Source organism: Plecotus auritus (genome assembly GCF_963455305.1).
Source record: "Plecotus auritus genome assembly, chromosome: 8".
Taxonomy (NCBI): domain Eukaryota; kingdom Metazoa; phylum Chordata; class Mammalia; order Chiroptera; family Vespertilionidae; genus Plecotus; species Plecotus auritus.
This window is the reverse complement of record NC_137782.1, coordinates 151,913,883-151,930,840: the sequence shown is the minus strand read 5'-3', so window position 1 is coordinate 151,930,840 and position 16,958 is coordinate 151,913,883. Positions and strand designations below refer to the sequence as shown.

The 16,958-nt window shown below is 42.2% G+C and overlaps 1 protein-coding gene across 1 annotated transcript in view; it reads right to left on the bottom strand.

The window, feature by feature from the left end:
- Positions 1-5,000, bottom strand: part of LRPPRC (leucine rich pentatricopeptide repeat containing) — a 99,480-nt gene extending 94,480 nt beyond the window's left edge. The window contains exon 1 of the mRNA XM_080682858.1: positions 4,794-5,000. Coding sequence (XP_080538984.1) covers positions 4,794-4,942 — 149 coding nt within the window. The 5' untranslated portion in view covers positions 4,943-5,000. The remainder of the gene's footprint in view (positions 1-4,793) is intronic.
- Between the last annotated feature and the right edge of the window lie 11,958 nt (positions 5,001-16,958).

The window sequence follows — 16,958 nt, the reverse complement described above, 5'->3', positions numbered from 1 at the left end:
CTGGTTTTTAAGAAAACATTTGTTTTTTTAAAAAAAAAAAAGTGCTGCCCTGGCCAGGTGGCTCAGTTGCTTGGAGCGTCATCCCATACGCCAGAAGGTTATGGGTCCGATTCCCAGTCAGGGCATATACCTAGATTGCGGGTTCCAACCTCGGCTGGGGCACATGTGTGAGGCAACAGATTAATGTTTCTTTCTCTCTCTAAAAATCAATGAAAACATATCCTCAGGTGAGGATTTAAAAGAAAAAAACATTTTTTAAGCAATGAAATAGGAAAACGAAGAGTAAGACCAAAGAATATGAAAGTATATACTTTTTGGCCCCTGTCAATGTGGCTCAGTTGGTTGGAGTGTCATCCTGTGCACCAAAAGGTGGTGGGTTCAATTTTTGGTCAGGGCACATACCCAGGTTGCAGGTTCCATCCCCAGCTGGGGCACATGTAACCAATCAATGCTTCTCTCTCATATCGATATTTATCCTTCTCCCTCTCTCTAAAAAAAAAAGTATATACTTTTTGGTGCTCCAATTTTGAAAACAGATTAATATATTTGCTTAATAATACTCATCTTTCATTCTTAGACAGGACATTCCTGGAAATAAAGATCAGAGTGAATGTGTGGAAATTAACTACACTATATGAATGGGCTAAGTACCCCAAACTTCTTTGCATCTCACAATATTCCTTATTCAATGTCTAAGGTTTTCATTGATATCCTCAACTCAAGGCAAAAGAAAATAAAACAAAGTTCCTGCCTTCAAGGAACTTACAGCCAGGTCTGGAGTCCTGGTGGCCACACATGTAATCATGTTAATGGATGCTTTAGTGAGTCCAGCTATGAGAGAATACACAAGAAAGGAGCAGTCAAATGAAAAAAGCAGTCAAGAAAGATTTAACAAAGAAGGGGAACACTTGAGTAGGGGAAAGGGTAGACACATCTCAAGAATGAACATTATATTCAAAGGCAAGCAGATATGTAACATGGCCCACAAGAGCCTTGCTGGCCCACAGACCAGCAGCATTTTTATCATTTGGGGGCCTGTTAGAAATGCAGAATCTCAGTCCCCTGCCTAGATTTATAAAATCCAAACCTACATTTTTAAAAAATATATTTTTATTGATTTCAGAGAGGAAGGGAGAGGGAGAGATAGAAACATCAGTGATGAGAAGGAATCATTGATTGGCTGCCTCCTGCACGCCCCGCAGTGGGGAGCGAGCCTATAACCTGAGCATGTGCCCTTGACTGGATTCAAACCCGGGACCCTTCAGTCTGCAGGTGCTGCTCTATCCACTGAGCCAAACAGGCTAGGGCAAAACCTCCATTTTTAACAATATCCCCAAGAAATTCTTATGCTCATTATAGTTTCAGAAACCCAGTAGACTTCAAAATAGTAGTTTGGTATGGTTAGAATATAGGATGCCATGGGAAAGAACTCATAAGAAGCGAGACTCCAACATCTCCAGATCATGGAGCACCTTATCCTGGACCTAGTGGGAGTCATCACAGTGTCTGACTGTAATAAAATGACATGATCAAATTATCAAGAAGACTAGAGAATGATATGGGGTTTGGAAGAAGGGATTCATTTCACATGAAGTAAATCTAATAAGACTTAATCATTGTGGAGTCAATACATGGGGGTAGGGGAGGTGTCAATGAAATATGAATGAGAAATCTTGAGGAAACAGCAATAGCAATATTCACTAAAGCACAGAACACACAAGGAACAGACTTAGGAGGAAAGACTAGACCGGTGGTCGGCAAACTCATTAGTCAACAGAGCGGCAAACCACAGCTCGCAAGCCGCATGTGGCTCGTGAGCCGTAGTTTGCCAACCACTGGACTAGACCAATATGAGATGTGATGGATCTGAAGTACCTGTAGTTCAATCAATGGATATCTAGTAGATAGTCTATGTACAGGAAGAGAAATAATGCCATCATCAGATAGGTAGGGCTGATATCCTGAAAATGGAAGAAGTCACCCAAAGGGGATTAAAAAATGAGAAAGCAAAGGACTAAGGACAAAATACCCCCAAACATCAACATTTAAGAGAGAAACAGAGGAAAAAGGAAGCACCAAAGCCAGTGAGAAAAATTCTAAAGACAAGAAAATCAAGAAAGAGTAATGTCACTGATGCCAAGAAATGAGTCTAATGCAGGCAAAATAGGTGACAGAGTAATATGCCAGAGATCAAGGCCTTGAACATGGATCATCTTACACATACGTTAAGTGACTAGAAGGAGTTATATACTAGTATATCAATGGTTCTTTCTGGGTGATAGAATTAGGATGATTTTTAGTTTACTGCTTTTTCCCTGCATTTTGCAATTGTTCCTCATGAGTTTTATAATTTAAATATATACAATAAAAAAGTTAATAAACAAGACAATGATGGTTTTTGCAGATGTGACTGCATTGGGTAGATGAGGGGATGCAAAGTGAGGAAATGAAGGATGGGAGTACAGACAGGGAAGAGAGATTGGGAAGTATCTAGAATCCTGGGAAAAGTTTTATATTTCAGGAGGGAAAGATCTAGGCAGGCTTAGAGGCTGAGGGACAGAAGATTGCATAGAAAAAGGGTTTAGTGTCCAGGAGAATAAGGGGACAAATACTTCTTTACTTGCTGAGCACACAGTGGTGAATAAGATAAAGTTCTGCTCTCACGCAACTTATTTTCTAAGAAAATAGAGAAAACATAAACAAGTAGTATCAGACAAGTGAGATATGCCATGATAAAACTAAAATAGGGTAGTTTTTTACAGTGAGCGTTGACATAAGGCTTATCTAAAGAAACAGCATTTAAGTTGAGTCCTAAATGACAAGAACTCAACTTTACGAAGAAGCAGGAAAGACCTGTTACCTCTACTTTACAGATGAGACCAAGGATCAAAGAGGTTAGGTAAGATTTTGGAGCAAGTAAATGGAACCCAGGTCTGATGAACAACCAGACCTTTCATAATAGAACTAGAGGCCCAGTGCATGAATTCATGCACAGGTGGGGCCCCTTGGCCTGTCAGGCGATCAGGGCCGAATGGGGCCAGCTGGCCAGGGAGAGGCCAAGGGAGGTTGGCTAGCAGGCCCCAATAGGAGCCCATTGGGGCCCACCAGCCAGGGAGGGGCCATGGGAGAGCTCCAGGGCGTGTCCGGCTCTCTCGCCCAGTCCCCAGCAGCTGGACCCCAGCAGCTGGACCCCAGCAGCAAGCTAACCTACCGGTCGGAGCGTCTGCCCCCTGATGGTCAGTGCACATCATAGCGACTGTTTGAGTGGTCGACCGATTCGGTTGGACACTTAGCATATTACACTTTTATTACATAGGATACCCTTTCTACTAGATTGTGTTCCCTCTGTTGTTTCCCTCAAATGCAACAATGAAGATGAATGACAGACCCTTCAAGGGATGTTAAGGACTAGACCAGTGGTCAGCAAACTCATTAGTCCACAGAGCGGCAAACCGTGGCTCAAGCCGCGGTTTGCCAACCACTGGACTGGACAAATAAGAGTAACTGGCATAACTGTCTTTGTCAAAAGAACACTTTGAAAGCCAAAAGATGTAGTTATGCGAAAGCAGACGCATGAAGGTCAACGACTGAGGCCTAAAGAAAAAATCTAGGCAGGCTCCAGGTTACAAGTAGGCTACATTCCCAAGATTTATAACTAAGTTGTTAAGCAGTCATAAAACATTTCCTCCATTTAATTTTATGCAGAGAGTAGGTTTCCAGGCTGGTCCACAAAGATACATGTAATCATACTTATTATTATAGTAACTAATAAAGCACTTACTAGGTACCAGGCCCCACTACCAACACTATTACTACACCCACTTTATAACTAAGGAAATAGGCCTGGCTGGAGATACTAAGTAACTTGTCTAATGGCACTAGGCAAATAAATAGAGGTCAGCAGTCCAGCCCTGGCCTATTACAGATCCTTAGCTCTTAGTCTTAGTTCTTTTGCTGTCTCCCAAAATACCTTTAAACACTAGTCTTTCAAAGTCAGCTTTTCCCCAATTTTAAAACCTCAGTGCCCATCTCCCCTTCTCAGTGGTCAGGAATGCTATTCAAATGAATACTTATTCCCCACCCCCACCTCCACCCCCAAAAGTCTAATACCAAACCTATCTCTTGATAAACTTCAACCCATGAGGGCATTTACTCACACGTTTGACACCCACTGAAAATTTAACTTGCCTTTGGAGTCCCCACGGAGTGCCTTGCATGTGTTCATTTATTCATTCATTGACACTGAGCCTACTGTGACAATTCCCAACCCATACCACAATCTCGTAAATACTAGGAAATTCAAGCAAAACTCCCAAACTGATCATAATTAAATGACCATCTCTAAGCCATCCCTAGCTCATTCAAAACTCCCAACCTACTTTCCCCCCCTCCCCAAATAAAACTCAAAATCTACGTCCTAGCTGGTTACTGATCACCAATAATGCGCGCCCATGGGACAGCCCTAGCCGGTCAATCCTTAGGAGAGTAACACCCGACCCTCGCAGCAGCCTTCAAAGCCCCTCTCAGCTTCGTAGGCCGGAGGTAGCCCGAGGACATGATCCCAGCCGGAAACAAGCCATGCCCGCGGCCATGACCTTCTAAAGGCGACCAATCCAATCACCCGAAAATCTCTGTAGGGAGCGTGGTCCAATGCCCCGGCATGTTTAGCCCTGGAGCGGCGAAATGGGCACAGAGAGGGAGCAGGAGGGACCCATGGCCCTCCAGGGTCAACGACTGATCACCCGGAAGACGCCCAAATTGCAGGCGAGCTGCGGGGAGTGCAGGGCACTCACCCGGGGACCGGCGCGGTGCGAGCTGCGGGCTGACAGCGGGCGGCGTGCGGCCTGCCTGGGCCGCCAGCGAGGAGGCGCAGGGATAGCGGGAGGCGAGGAGCCGCCCCAGCGCGGAGGAGCCAGCGGGCCGGTCTCAGAAGGGCTGCCATGGCTCGGCTGTGCCTACCGCAGGCTGCACGTTCCTCCAGAAGGACAGGAGGAGCACGTGACCTCGGAGTCACCCGGCGCGGGAGAGACCAAGGCCGAGCGCGCCAGACGCCAGGGAAGGCATGAGTCGGTTTTCGCTTGGAAGATGGAATTACCTACTTCTATGAGGAGATACGAGCCCTACGCCACGTTTAAAATAACAATGTGGCTTTATTTGTTTTTTAAGGGAGTTTCACTTTCCGTCTTATGACCTTCATCCCTGCATGTTCAGCTGCTCCACCCCTACGCTATTCAGTTGGTAGAGTCGGAAGAGGTCGACTCCTCCCAGGTTAACGCCGGAGCTTGCCGGGGCCGACTGACGAGAACACCCGAGAACTCTGGAGAAGAGCCGACTGTGAAGATCCCGGAGTGTGCAGTCTTCCGTGCGGAGGCTGGTGCCCCTGGCGTTCAGTGTTGCCGCGCGAACTGATTGGGAACGTCCCATGGCTCTCAGAAATGTGGGACAGAAAAACGTTGAGGACCTTTGCACTCTGCCAGGGGACAGTGTGGAACACCTAGGTCCGACCCTGCATCCATAGGCAATGCCTCGCTTTATGAAATAGCTGTAGTCTGACACTTTCAAAGCTTTAACCGAACTCATCCTCCCCAACTCCCACGCTCCCCTCTTCCTTCAATAAATGCACCAGCATCCGAGGTAAGAGCAATATGATGAAGAGTCTGGAGCCAAATCTGGGGATAGCATAGGAGGCTCTTGCTTTCATAGGGTTTATAGTCCAGAAAAGCCCCCTGTGCACAGGTAGCACAGGCGTCCACTCCCTCCACACCACCTGGCTGCCTCCTTCCCGTTCCCAGGTGAGCACTCAGAAGTTACCTTTTGGAAGCCCTGCCTAGCCATTTCCCGTTTGGCTATTTAGCTCCCTTGACAGCTCCTTGAAAAAGAACTGTGTCACTTTTTCTTTTTTTATTGACTTATTGGGGTTGGTTAAAATTACATAGACCTCACGGGTACAATTCTATAACACATCATTTGTATATTGTATTGTGTGTTCAACACCCCAAGTCAAGTCGCCTTCCATCACCATTTTTCCCACCTATACCCTCTTCAACCTCCCCCTACTCTTTCCCTTTGGTAATCACCATACTGTTGTCTGTCTATGAGTGTGTGTGTGTGTGTGTGTGTGTGTGTGTGTGTGTGTGTGTGTTTGCTTAATCCCTTCACCTTTTCCACCCAGCCCTGTAACCTCCTTCCCCTCTGATGGCTGTCAATCTGTTCTCTGTATCTATAGCCTGTTTCTATTTTGTTTGTTAGTTTATTTTGTTCATTAGGTTCCACATATAAGTGAAATTATATGGCATTTGTCTTTCTCTGACTGGCTAATTTCACTTAGAATAATACTCTCGTTGGCCAAAGAATAAGATTTCCTTCCTTTTTTAGGGCGGAGTAGTATCCCATGGTGTAATTGTTCCACAGCTTTTTTATTCACTCATCTACTAATGAACACTTGAGCTACTCCAAATCTTGCCCATCCTATATAATAAAAGCCTAATATGCTAAGTGTCCAGTTGTCCATTCAACCAATCAAAGCATAATATGCTAATGATATGCTAAGGCCGCTCAACCGCTTGCTATGACGTGCACTGACCACCAGCTCCTACTGGTAGGTTAGCTTGTTGCTGGGGTCTAGCCAATTGGGACTGAGCGAGATGGGCAGGATCTGCCCTGGAGCCCTCCCACAGTCCCTCCCCTGCTGGTCAATCTCCTGCATCCCTTCCTGACCCTGATCATGCACCGGTGGGGTCCATGACCCCTTGGGGGATTGTCGGAGAGAGCCCATTTCGGCCCAATACCACAGGCCAGGCCGAGGGACCCCACTGATGCACGAATTCGTGCACCGGGCCTCTAGTTTTACATAAAATATGAAATATCTGAGATTGTAGCCATTTTAATCTAAGACAGATTTTCACTTAAGACCAATTTTTTTTAAAATAAACATTCAGCCCTGGCCAGTTTGGCTCAGTGGATGGAGCGTCAGCCTGCGGACTGAAGGGTCCCGGGTTCAAGTCCCGGTCAGGGCACATGCCCGGGTTGTGGGCTCCATCCCCAGTGGGGGGCGTACAGGAGGCAGCCGATCTGTGATTCTCTCTCATTATTGATGTCTCTCTTCCTTCCTCTCTGAAATCAATAAAAATATATTAAAAAAAGAAAAAAGAGCCCTAACCGGTTTGGCTCAGTGGATAGAGCGTCGGTCTACGGACTGAAGGGTCCCAGGTTCGATTCCGGTCAAGGGCATGTACCTTGGTTGCGGGCACATCCCCAGTATGTGCAGGAGGCAGCTGATCGATGTTTCTCTCTCATTGATGTTTCTATCTCTCTATCCCTCTCCCTTCCTCTCTGTAAAAAATCAATAAAATATAAAAAAAAGAAAGAAGAAACATTCATCTTCAAAATTCTGAGCTGGAAGTATGGTATTCAGTACCCTGAAAGGGAAATTTACAAGATAGGGGACATTATTCTCATTTCACTTAGGTCAATTAAACTTTTTTGGCATCCTAACAGGGCCCCTACCCTTTATGGTTAGTCACAAAAGATCAGAAAATAGAACCGATCACTCATAATTGTTTGTCCACCTTTTTGGAGTCTTCTCCAGTTTTCACACAAATCCATTCAAAATAGTGTGAGCCAATTTACAATAGCTAAGATCTGGAAACAGCCCAAGTGCCCATCAGTAGATGAGTGAATAAAAAAAGCTGTGGTACATTTATACCATGGAATACTATGCAGCAGTAAAAAAGAAGAATCTCTTACTCTTGGAGACAGCATGGAGGGATCTACAGAGTATCATGCTAAGTGAAATATGTCAGTCAGAGAAAGACAAGTATCAAATAATCTCACTCATATATGGAATCTAATTAACAAAATAAACTGATGAACAGACTGGATCCAGAGACGTGGAAACATGGAACAGAGTGCAGAATCTCGGAGGGAAGGCAGGGGAGGATGGGTGGGTGGAAGATAATCAAAGACCTTGTATGCATATATGCATAACCCATGGACACAGACAATAGGGTGGTGAAGGTCTGGGATGGGAGGCAGGGGCAGGCTGGAGGGGGTCAATGGGAAGAAAAAGGGGGACATATGTAATTCTTTCAACAATAAAGATTAAAACACACATACACACACACAAAACAGTGTGAGCAAAGAACCAAGTAATTGCCTTGAGTTTAAAAGCCTATTTTGCTTAAAAGACTTAACATTTTAAGCAACAGATTTAATGTTTAGCTGTGATTGTATTTTCTCTTAAGGCAACTTGTCTGATGAATCAAGGGCTTCTTCCATGTGTGATTACATCTCCATATTCAAATTTATTCATGTATGTAATTCCCAATTATTCAAAAAATATTCTGCTTTGACTTTTATTCGCACACAGCCCAAGATTCTCAGTATAAGTGGAGATCCAATTTATCATTGTTATACCCTTCAGCAACACTTCTGTCAAATAATAATTCTTTCACCAGCCCACAAACCAGAAAGACAGATGCAGGGTCATTTACTATAAGAAAGTAACCAACACTGGCAACAAGGGGTTGTTGCTGATATTTTTCCAGTGTTACCATGTGTGAAGGCTAAAAGTTTATGTGTTTCCCACAGGGCAGATAGTGTCTGATTAAATCAATAGTAGTCAAACATAATTGGCATTTCAACATATTATGCAATTGAGTCCCTTCAAGACAGAAAACAGTTGTAATCCTTGTAATAGCTGAAAATAAACTTTAGGAAGTCTTAACAGTCATTGTTGATTCCTGAAATGTGACATGAATCTCTTAAATTTCCTGGTTAATTGATTTTTTTGTTTTTAAGGAACTAGAAAATACATTTAATTTTCTCTGAGCAATAGATAATGTGGTATTTCTGTTTTAGCTTGTGCCTCTCGAAGGCTTGAAAATTCATCTTTTAAAATTGGACACTTTTATGTAACTTGCCTTCTGGTAATTTCAGTTTAAGTTGGAGAGGGAGACTAATAAAGTTTACTTGGGCTTAGGAAAGAACATATGGATTTTCCATTACATTAAGTTGCAAAGACACTGATATGGCTCTTCTTGGCTGCCCATCCTGTTTTCCAGGCCTGATTGGGAAGAATGCAAATCACTTAGAAATATGGTACATACAGCAGGATGTAGAAACGATGTGTCTTTGTGTTGTCTTCCACTGGAGAGCTAGTGGTATGTTTTCAGTTGAGTGTGGGAAAGTTGATTATGTTAAATTAAAGCAGTTTGTGAACTATATATGGGAAGATATGTTTTTATTACTGCATGTGAGAAGGAGTACACTGTGTCAGCATTTTGTTATTGTTGTTGTTCCAGTTTCTCTTACATACATAGTTTTTCTGATTTCCAGTATCACTCCCTACTTATAGACATAGGGATCAGCATGTGACCCAGGCCTAGCCTATGAGAGAATTCCATCCTTTTGGCTAGAGTTTTTGTTTTGGGTACACAAACTAAGGCAATTGGATTTCTAAATGCAGCTAGTACGGCATATGTTTTATCCTAGAGTCATCAGCCATTAGAATGTGAATTAGTAATTGCTGCTGGCCATTCTCCTGCCCACTGAAGACACATGTATATAGTAGGAGAGAATGAGAACATCACACAGAGAAGTAGAGCCAAGGATTAGAGAGAGGCCTGATGACTTCATTGGGGTTTCTATATCCAGTTGTGCTTGAAGTCAAATTTACACCTGGGCTTCCCAGTTGCATGAGCCAATTGGTAACCTTTGTACTTAAGCTAGTTTGAGAGAGGTTTTTTGCTGTTGCACTAGAAAAAAAGGATTTAATACAAGTTGAGTTTGGATAGGATCATCATTCTCCCAAATTTTAGATTTAGTTCTTTGGCAGCACGCTTCCTCTAAACATGAATAACTGTTGATTCTTTATTAATAATTGAATGTTTCAATTCATTCTGTGTGTTCTCATCATTTTTTATTATTTTGTTGATTGTAATTTCATTACATTTTAAAAAAATAATGCACTGAAAATGCTGAAAGATTAAAATACAGCCAAGCTATACTCCAGAGTTTCAACAAAAGGGAACAAATTAAGGATAACTAATTTTTTTTTAATTTAAAAAATCAGATACACTCCAAATTGAAACTAACACACAAAAATTCCACAGGAAAATAGTGCAAAAATAGAGGTTGAGGAGAAATACCCTAGGCAGTGGTTCTCAACCTTTCTAATGCCGCGACCCTTTAATACAGTTCCTCATGTTGTGGTGACCCCCACCCATAAAATTATTTTCCTTGCTACTTTATAACTGTAATTTTGCTACTGTTATGAATCGTAATGTAAATATCTGTGTTTTCCGATGGTCTTAGGCGACCCTGCTAGCGGTTCTCAACCTGTGGGTCGCGACCCACAGGTTGAGAACCGCTGCTGTAGAGCCTAAGACCATCGGAAAACACAGATATTTACATTACGATTCATTAAGAGTAGCAAAATTACAGTTATAAAGTAGCAAGGAAAATAATTTTATGGGTGGGGGTCACCACAACATGAGGAACTGTATTAAAGGGTCGCGGCATTAGAAAGGTTGAGAACCACTGCAGAGCAAAGGTGAAATGTCTGTTGACCAAATGGCTTGGAAATAAGACTTTCAAAGTCTTATTTAATTCTTCATTACACACTACCGCTATCTCCCCAAATATAATTCGCTGCTCTAGGGGGCTTAGTTCCTCCAACTTCTACAGATCCCATGACATATATTTTTTACATAAACTCCCCAGGTGATTCTGATACACATCTAATTATAAATTTATTGAGTGAATTACATAAATTAAGTCATTTCACTTTCACAGTGGTTCTATGAGATAGATTCTATTATTAACTACATTTTATAAATGGAACTGAGGCACAGAAAGGCTAAGTTGCTCAGGATCACACACACTGCTAGTAAGGGGTTGAGCCAGGTTTGAAACCTGGACAGACTGGTTCCAGAGTCGGTGTATTTAACCACTACCTTATATAGTTTTTTGTTTTGTTTTGTTTTACTTTTTTAAAAATTTATTGTCTAAAGTTTTACATATGTCACCTTTTTCCTTGATTGACACACCTCAACCCCCCCCCCCCCAGCCATTCCCTCCCTGGGCAAGACCCCACCACCCCAGTGTCTGTGTCCAATGGTTATGCTAATATGCATGCATACAAGTCCTTTGGTTGCTCTCTAACCACCCCCCTCTCCCCTGCCATTTGTCTCTGGATCTATTCTTGTTCATCAAATTATGTTGATCATTATATCCCACATATGAGTGAGATCATGTGATATCTATCTTTCTCTGACTGGCTTATTTCGCTTAACATAATGCTCTCCAGTTCCATCCATGCTGTTGCAAATGGTAAAAGTTCCTTTTTTTTTTTTATAGCATCGAGTATTCCATTGTGTAGATGTAGTAGTTTTTTTAATCCACTCATGTGTCGATGGACACTTAGGTTGTTTCCAAATCTTAGCTATTGTAAATGGTGCTGCTATGAACATAGGGGTGCATATAACCTTTCTGATTGGTGTTTCTGGTTTCTTCGGATATAGTCCTAGAAGTGGAATTACTGGATCAAATGCGAGTTCCATTTTTAACTTTTTGAGGAAACTCCATACTGTCTTCCACAGTGTCTGCACCAGTCTGCATTCCCACCAGCAGTGCAGGAGGGTTCCTTTTTCTCCACATCCTCGCCAGCACTTGTTGTTTGTTGATTTGTTGATGATAGCCATTCTGACAGGTGTGAGATGGTATCTCATTGTTTTGATTTGCATCTCTCAGATGATTAGTGACTTTGAGCATGTTTTCATATGTCTCTGGGTCTTCTGTATGTCCTCTTTCGAAAAGTATCTATTTACGTCCTTTGCCCATTTTTTTATTGGATCGTTTATCTTCCTTATGTTAAGTTGTATGAGTTCTCTGTAAATTTTGGAGATTAAACCCTTATCTGAAATAGCATTGGCAAATATATTCTCCCATGCAGTACCTTGTACTGTTTTAAATAACAGCCTGGATACAAAAGCACAATATTATAGATGACAATTGCAGGCAGGCCAGTAGAAGATATATTCAGTTCATTTAGGAGCTATTCTGCCTCTCAGGAACTCTTCCACCTCAGCCAACACTGATTTCTCTCATTTCTGAACTTCTTATACTCAGCTTAAAATCAGAATCACACAACTTGGCATTTAATTATATCCCCTTTCATTCTGTTAGTCCTGCCTTCTCAACTGTATCAGAAATTGACTGAGAACTCGGGTTCTGTGTAGAACCTGGTGCAGTGCACCGTTAAGTTATTTGTTGACCAAATTGAAAAGTGCGAAATTGATCTTGGAAACCTGTTACTTGTGAATTTTAGATTCATTTAAGGACTGAATTAATGAGGTTGTCATTACATTTTATCAGTTCCTACCCCTTTGCGGTTTCAGATGTTTAACCAGATATTCCTCCCTTCCGTCACATCAGATATCCTTTTGATGCTCTGCACTACTCAAGCCCATGTTTATTTTACTAATCAAATCATTGTGGGAACATTTCCTTCTTGTAGCTGAGAGCAGCCGTTCTTGAAAGATTTTCCTTTTGAGAAAGCTTCCAGCAAGCCTTTCCTCTTTGACCTTTGTTTATTTCCTAGAAATGTCCATGCTGGGACAAAATTACTTTATCCAGATGCCAGTGATTGAAAAGACATTCTAATTATCTGTCCATGGTAAATCATAAAATTTGTTTGGAAACCCATTTATTGAACTTGTAAATGTTCAGAGGAAAGAGTGGTTTTCTAAGTACTGCTAAATTAAGGTTGGTGTTTGGAAATGCTGTAGGCTTGATTGCAATGAATTATAAGTTGAATCATTACTAACAACTTCTGGGAGGTTTTCAGTGATTGTTTGATTCAGCTTTACTGACTATACTGCCCACAGCAACTCTGGCAATGATTCCCCTAAAGGCGCAAAAGGGCTGCCCACCTGCAGAAATTCATGACGGCTGCATTTGCCTGCAGAGTCTGGAAAGATCTAAGGTCTTTGGAGACTAGAAATGTGTTTTTTCCTTGTTTTAACTGGCAGTATGAGCTTCTGGCATTTCAAAGTGCAAGTCATTAGTGTCCACCCGGGTGATGTTAATCTGTCTGTGTTTCAGTCTCAGGACATTTTCCAGTTGCTTCTGCCACAACAATCTCTGCCATGTCAGTGCCTCTGATGCCCTTGTGAATTCAGGAAGCTCTGCAGTGCCAGCAGGACTTCTCAAAACTGGTTGCTAACCCATCCTCAATTCCATCTTTCAGCTATCTTTAAAGAAAGTCTCAAAGCTTGTTTAAAAGGTGGTGCTTCTGTTTGGCATTTGGCATTTTCAAATCTGGGCTGAGAGCAAGCAACGTGTGTGTGTGTGTGTGTGTGTGTGTGTGTGTGTGTGTGTGTGTGTGTGTTTAATTCTCAGTAGAAAGAAGGCTTTTATTTTTAATTTAGGGCTTGAGTCATGCAGTCTGGGGAACTAAGTTGATGTGATCACATCTAGAAGAAATATGAGACTGGGGGAGGGAGAAAAGGGAGATGTGAGAATTGCCAGAAAGCTACAAAAACAAGGCACTTGAATGGTTGGAAGGGACTCAGGAAAGCTAGGGGCTTCAGGTGATGCTTGAAACGAGTGTGAAGGGTTCGAATCATCAGGACAGCCTATCTTCCTTCATCTTCTTGGAATGACTAAGCTGAACCCCCTGATGTCTGACCTATGGTTTGGTGGAGGGCCAAAGGGGGAGGGGAGTGTTCTCCTTTCATCAGATCAGTCCAGACTTCCCAGTGTGTTCATAAGACATGGAGCCAAGCCATACCGAACAGCTAGTTGACAGTTGTTAAGAGCCTTGGCCTTTTATTTAATCATCAGAAAAACGGTGGATTGTAGGTGCTGGTAAAGTGCCAGATTAATTATTCATAAACAAGTGCCTGGGATTGGACCAAGTATTGTCTCATTAGCATGCAGTGTCCATGCTGGAGTCTGGTTAGAAAGCCACAAAGACTGCAGGAGGGTTTGGTGGGAGGGAACCAGGGGAAAAATAAAATTAACTTTCCCTGTGTTTTGCTGTGAAATCTCATACTAATAGAATGCTACCCTCCCCAAAATAGAAAACTCTCCAGTAATGTGCCTGGGTCCAGACCCTGTTCTGGAATATGCAAGACAGTTATTCTATCAGATTCCTGCATCTTGGCCCATAAACTTGGCCTTCATTCCTCTTGTGTCTAAGGCCAATCTTCCCACTTCTTTCAGATCTCTTCTCCCTTTACCTGTTTTTAAGGACTTAACTCCTAAAATTCTCTCTTCTTTCTCCTGTACCCTCAAGTTCTCCTCTCTTCTAAATGATTCCCAACAGTATGCATTTCATCTTAAAAAACAAACAAAAAAACCCTCTAGATTCTACTTCTCCCTTCAGAATACCACCCCCCCTTTTCCTGCACAATAAAATTCCTGAAAAGAATTGTCTATACTGTTTTTTTCCTCTGCTTAATCAGTTTTTTTTTAAAATATATTTTATTGATTTTTTACAGAGAGGAAGAGAGAGGGATAGAGAGTTAGAAACATCGATCAGCTGCCTCCTGCACACCCCCTACTGGGGATGTGCCCACAACCAAGGTACGTGCCCTTGACCAGAATCAAACCTGGGACCCTTGAGTCCGCAGGCCGACGCTCTATCCACTGAGCCAAACCGGTTTCGGCTGCTTAATCAGTTTTTGTTCACTTTTGAACTTACTCAAATCAGACTTTTGTCCCCACCATTCCGTTTACCAATACCTTTATGTTGCCAAATCCAGAGGTGAATATTCGTCCTAAGTCTATTTTACTGGATTTTCTCCTTTTTGCAACCTTTAAACATTGCAGTGCCCTGGGCCTTGGTCCTTGGGTTTCTTCTCTGTCTGCTTTGGCAAACTCCTCTACTCCCATGGTTTTTTTTATACACCATTTCTATAATGATGACACCCAAATTCCTATCTCACTTCTGCTCCGAGGTCCCATCTCCAGTTCCCACTTAGATGTTTAATAGATAGCTCTGATCCAAACTGCTTCTCTCACAGTCTTCCTTCTCAGTAATGACTCTTCTATTCTCTGAATTCCTCAGAGCAAGAACCCAAAGATCATATTTATTCCTCCTTTCTCTCTCACATGATGCATCCAGTCCATCAGCAAGCCCTGTCAACTCCATCAACAAGCCCTGTCAACTCCACCATCAAAACATATTGCACTTCACACTTCTTGCCACCTGCATCATCACCTCCTACCACGTTCAGCTCTCATCTGGACTACTGGAATGGCCTCCCAACTGCTCATCTACAGTCTGTTTTCCACACAGCAACCAAAAACATATTTTTAACACATAAATCTAATCATTTTATTCCCCTAATCAAAACTCTTACACCTTTTCCATCAAACTCAGAACAAAAATTCAGTCCTTACCGTGTTTGCATGAGATCCTATGTGATGAGGCCCCTGTTTATTTCTTTAGCCTCACCCACTTGCTCCCTCCTAGTACCTCTTTCCACACATAGTGGCCTTCCTGTGGTGTCTCTAACACCTAAAGTTGATCTCTCAGATGTCATAGTCCCAGGTTTCACTTAAAATAACAGCATATCATTTATTGAGCTCCTACTGCAGGCAAGTCAATACATTAGACATTTTACATATATTTTTCATCCTAACCATGACTCCCTCAACATAGATCTTACTATCTCCTTTTTACAAATAAAGGAACTGGAGATCAGAGAGGTTAGGTAATCTGCCCAACATAGCAGAGCTGGATAGTAATAAAGCTTGGATTCACATTTAGGTATGTCTGGTATTAAAGTCTAAACTCCTTCCACTGCATTATGCTACTTCTTTGTGACCAGAATAGGCCAGTGCAGACATAATGCCCTTAGTAAAATGTTACTTTTTATAGAGCGAGAAAGAGAGGCAGAAACAGAGAGAGAAGAAAGGAAGCACTGGTGTCCTAGTGCTCATTATAAAGCTGGCTTAAAGGTTTTGAAAGAAATTGCTAAGGAAATTGATCCTGCTAGTAAACTCCTTGAATCTCCAGAAGAGAAATGTGCATGTGTGTGTCGGGGGAGTGAGGGGTGGGGAGTGGGGATATGGTCTGGGGAGGTTGGGGACAACATCCTTTCACCTGAGTGATGGAGCCTATGGGGCTGGGAAGCAAGCCCTGGGGAATGGCTGCAGTGAAGGCTCTCTTTTGTCTCCAAATGCTAATAGTTCTGGATTCAAACTCTTTTCTCTCTTTGACTGGACCCAGAGATAATAAAACAAAAAACTTACAGCATATAATTTGGCATTTACTCGTATAGTAGGCTCACAAAATTTTGTTCTCCCTGACAAGGCTTGGATAATTCTATCAAAATAAATCTCTGAAGGAAAAAAAAGCTTTCTTATAAAGTCTACAGGAAGTCTTTTCAAGAACAAAAATAACACTTAAAACTGATGTTCTGTGTACCTTCTTTTTCTTCTCTTTTTTTAGAAGAAATTCTGCCCTTTCTGATAATAGAAAATAAAAAATGTCAGGAGGAAAAATGTCAAAATTTGGCGTGCTGCAGAGAGTGGAAATTTCTCCAACACTGCTTTGAATTTTAAAGAGTTTTGGGCACAGGTTGTTCAGGAATCAGATTTCCACATCCAAATGTGTTCTTTGTCAGAGTCTTTGTACTCATTCATCAGACCTTGACTGAGAATATAACTGTATTACAGTTTTCTAGAGAATCAGAACCAGATATATAGATAGACAGACAGACAGACAGACAGATGAGGATATGTATTATAGGAATTGGTTCATAGGGCTATGGAGGCCAAGAAGTCCAACAAACTGCTGTCTGCAAGACAGAGAACCAGGAAAACTGATGGTATAATTTAGTCCAAATCTGAAGAACTGAGAACTGCAGGATCCAACCCTAATTCAAATCCAAAGATCCAAGAATGGGGGTGGGGATGGGAGGCTAATAGTAAGTCCTGGTCTGAAT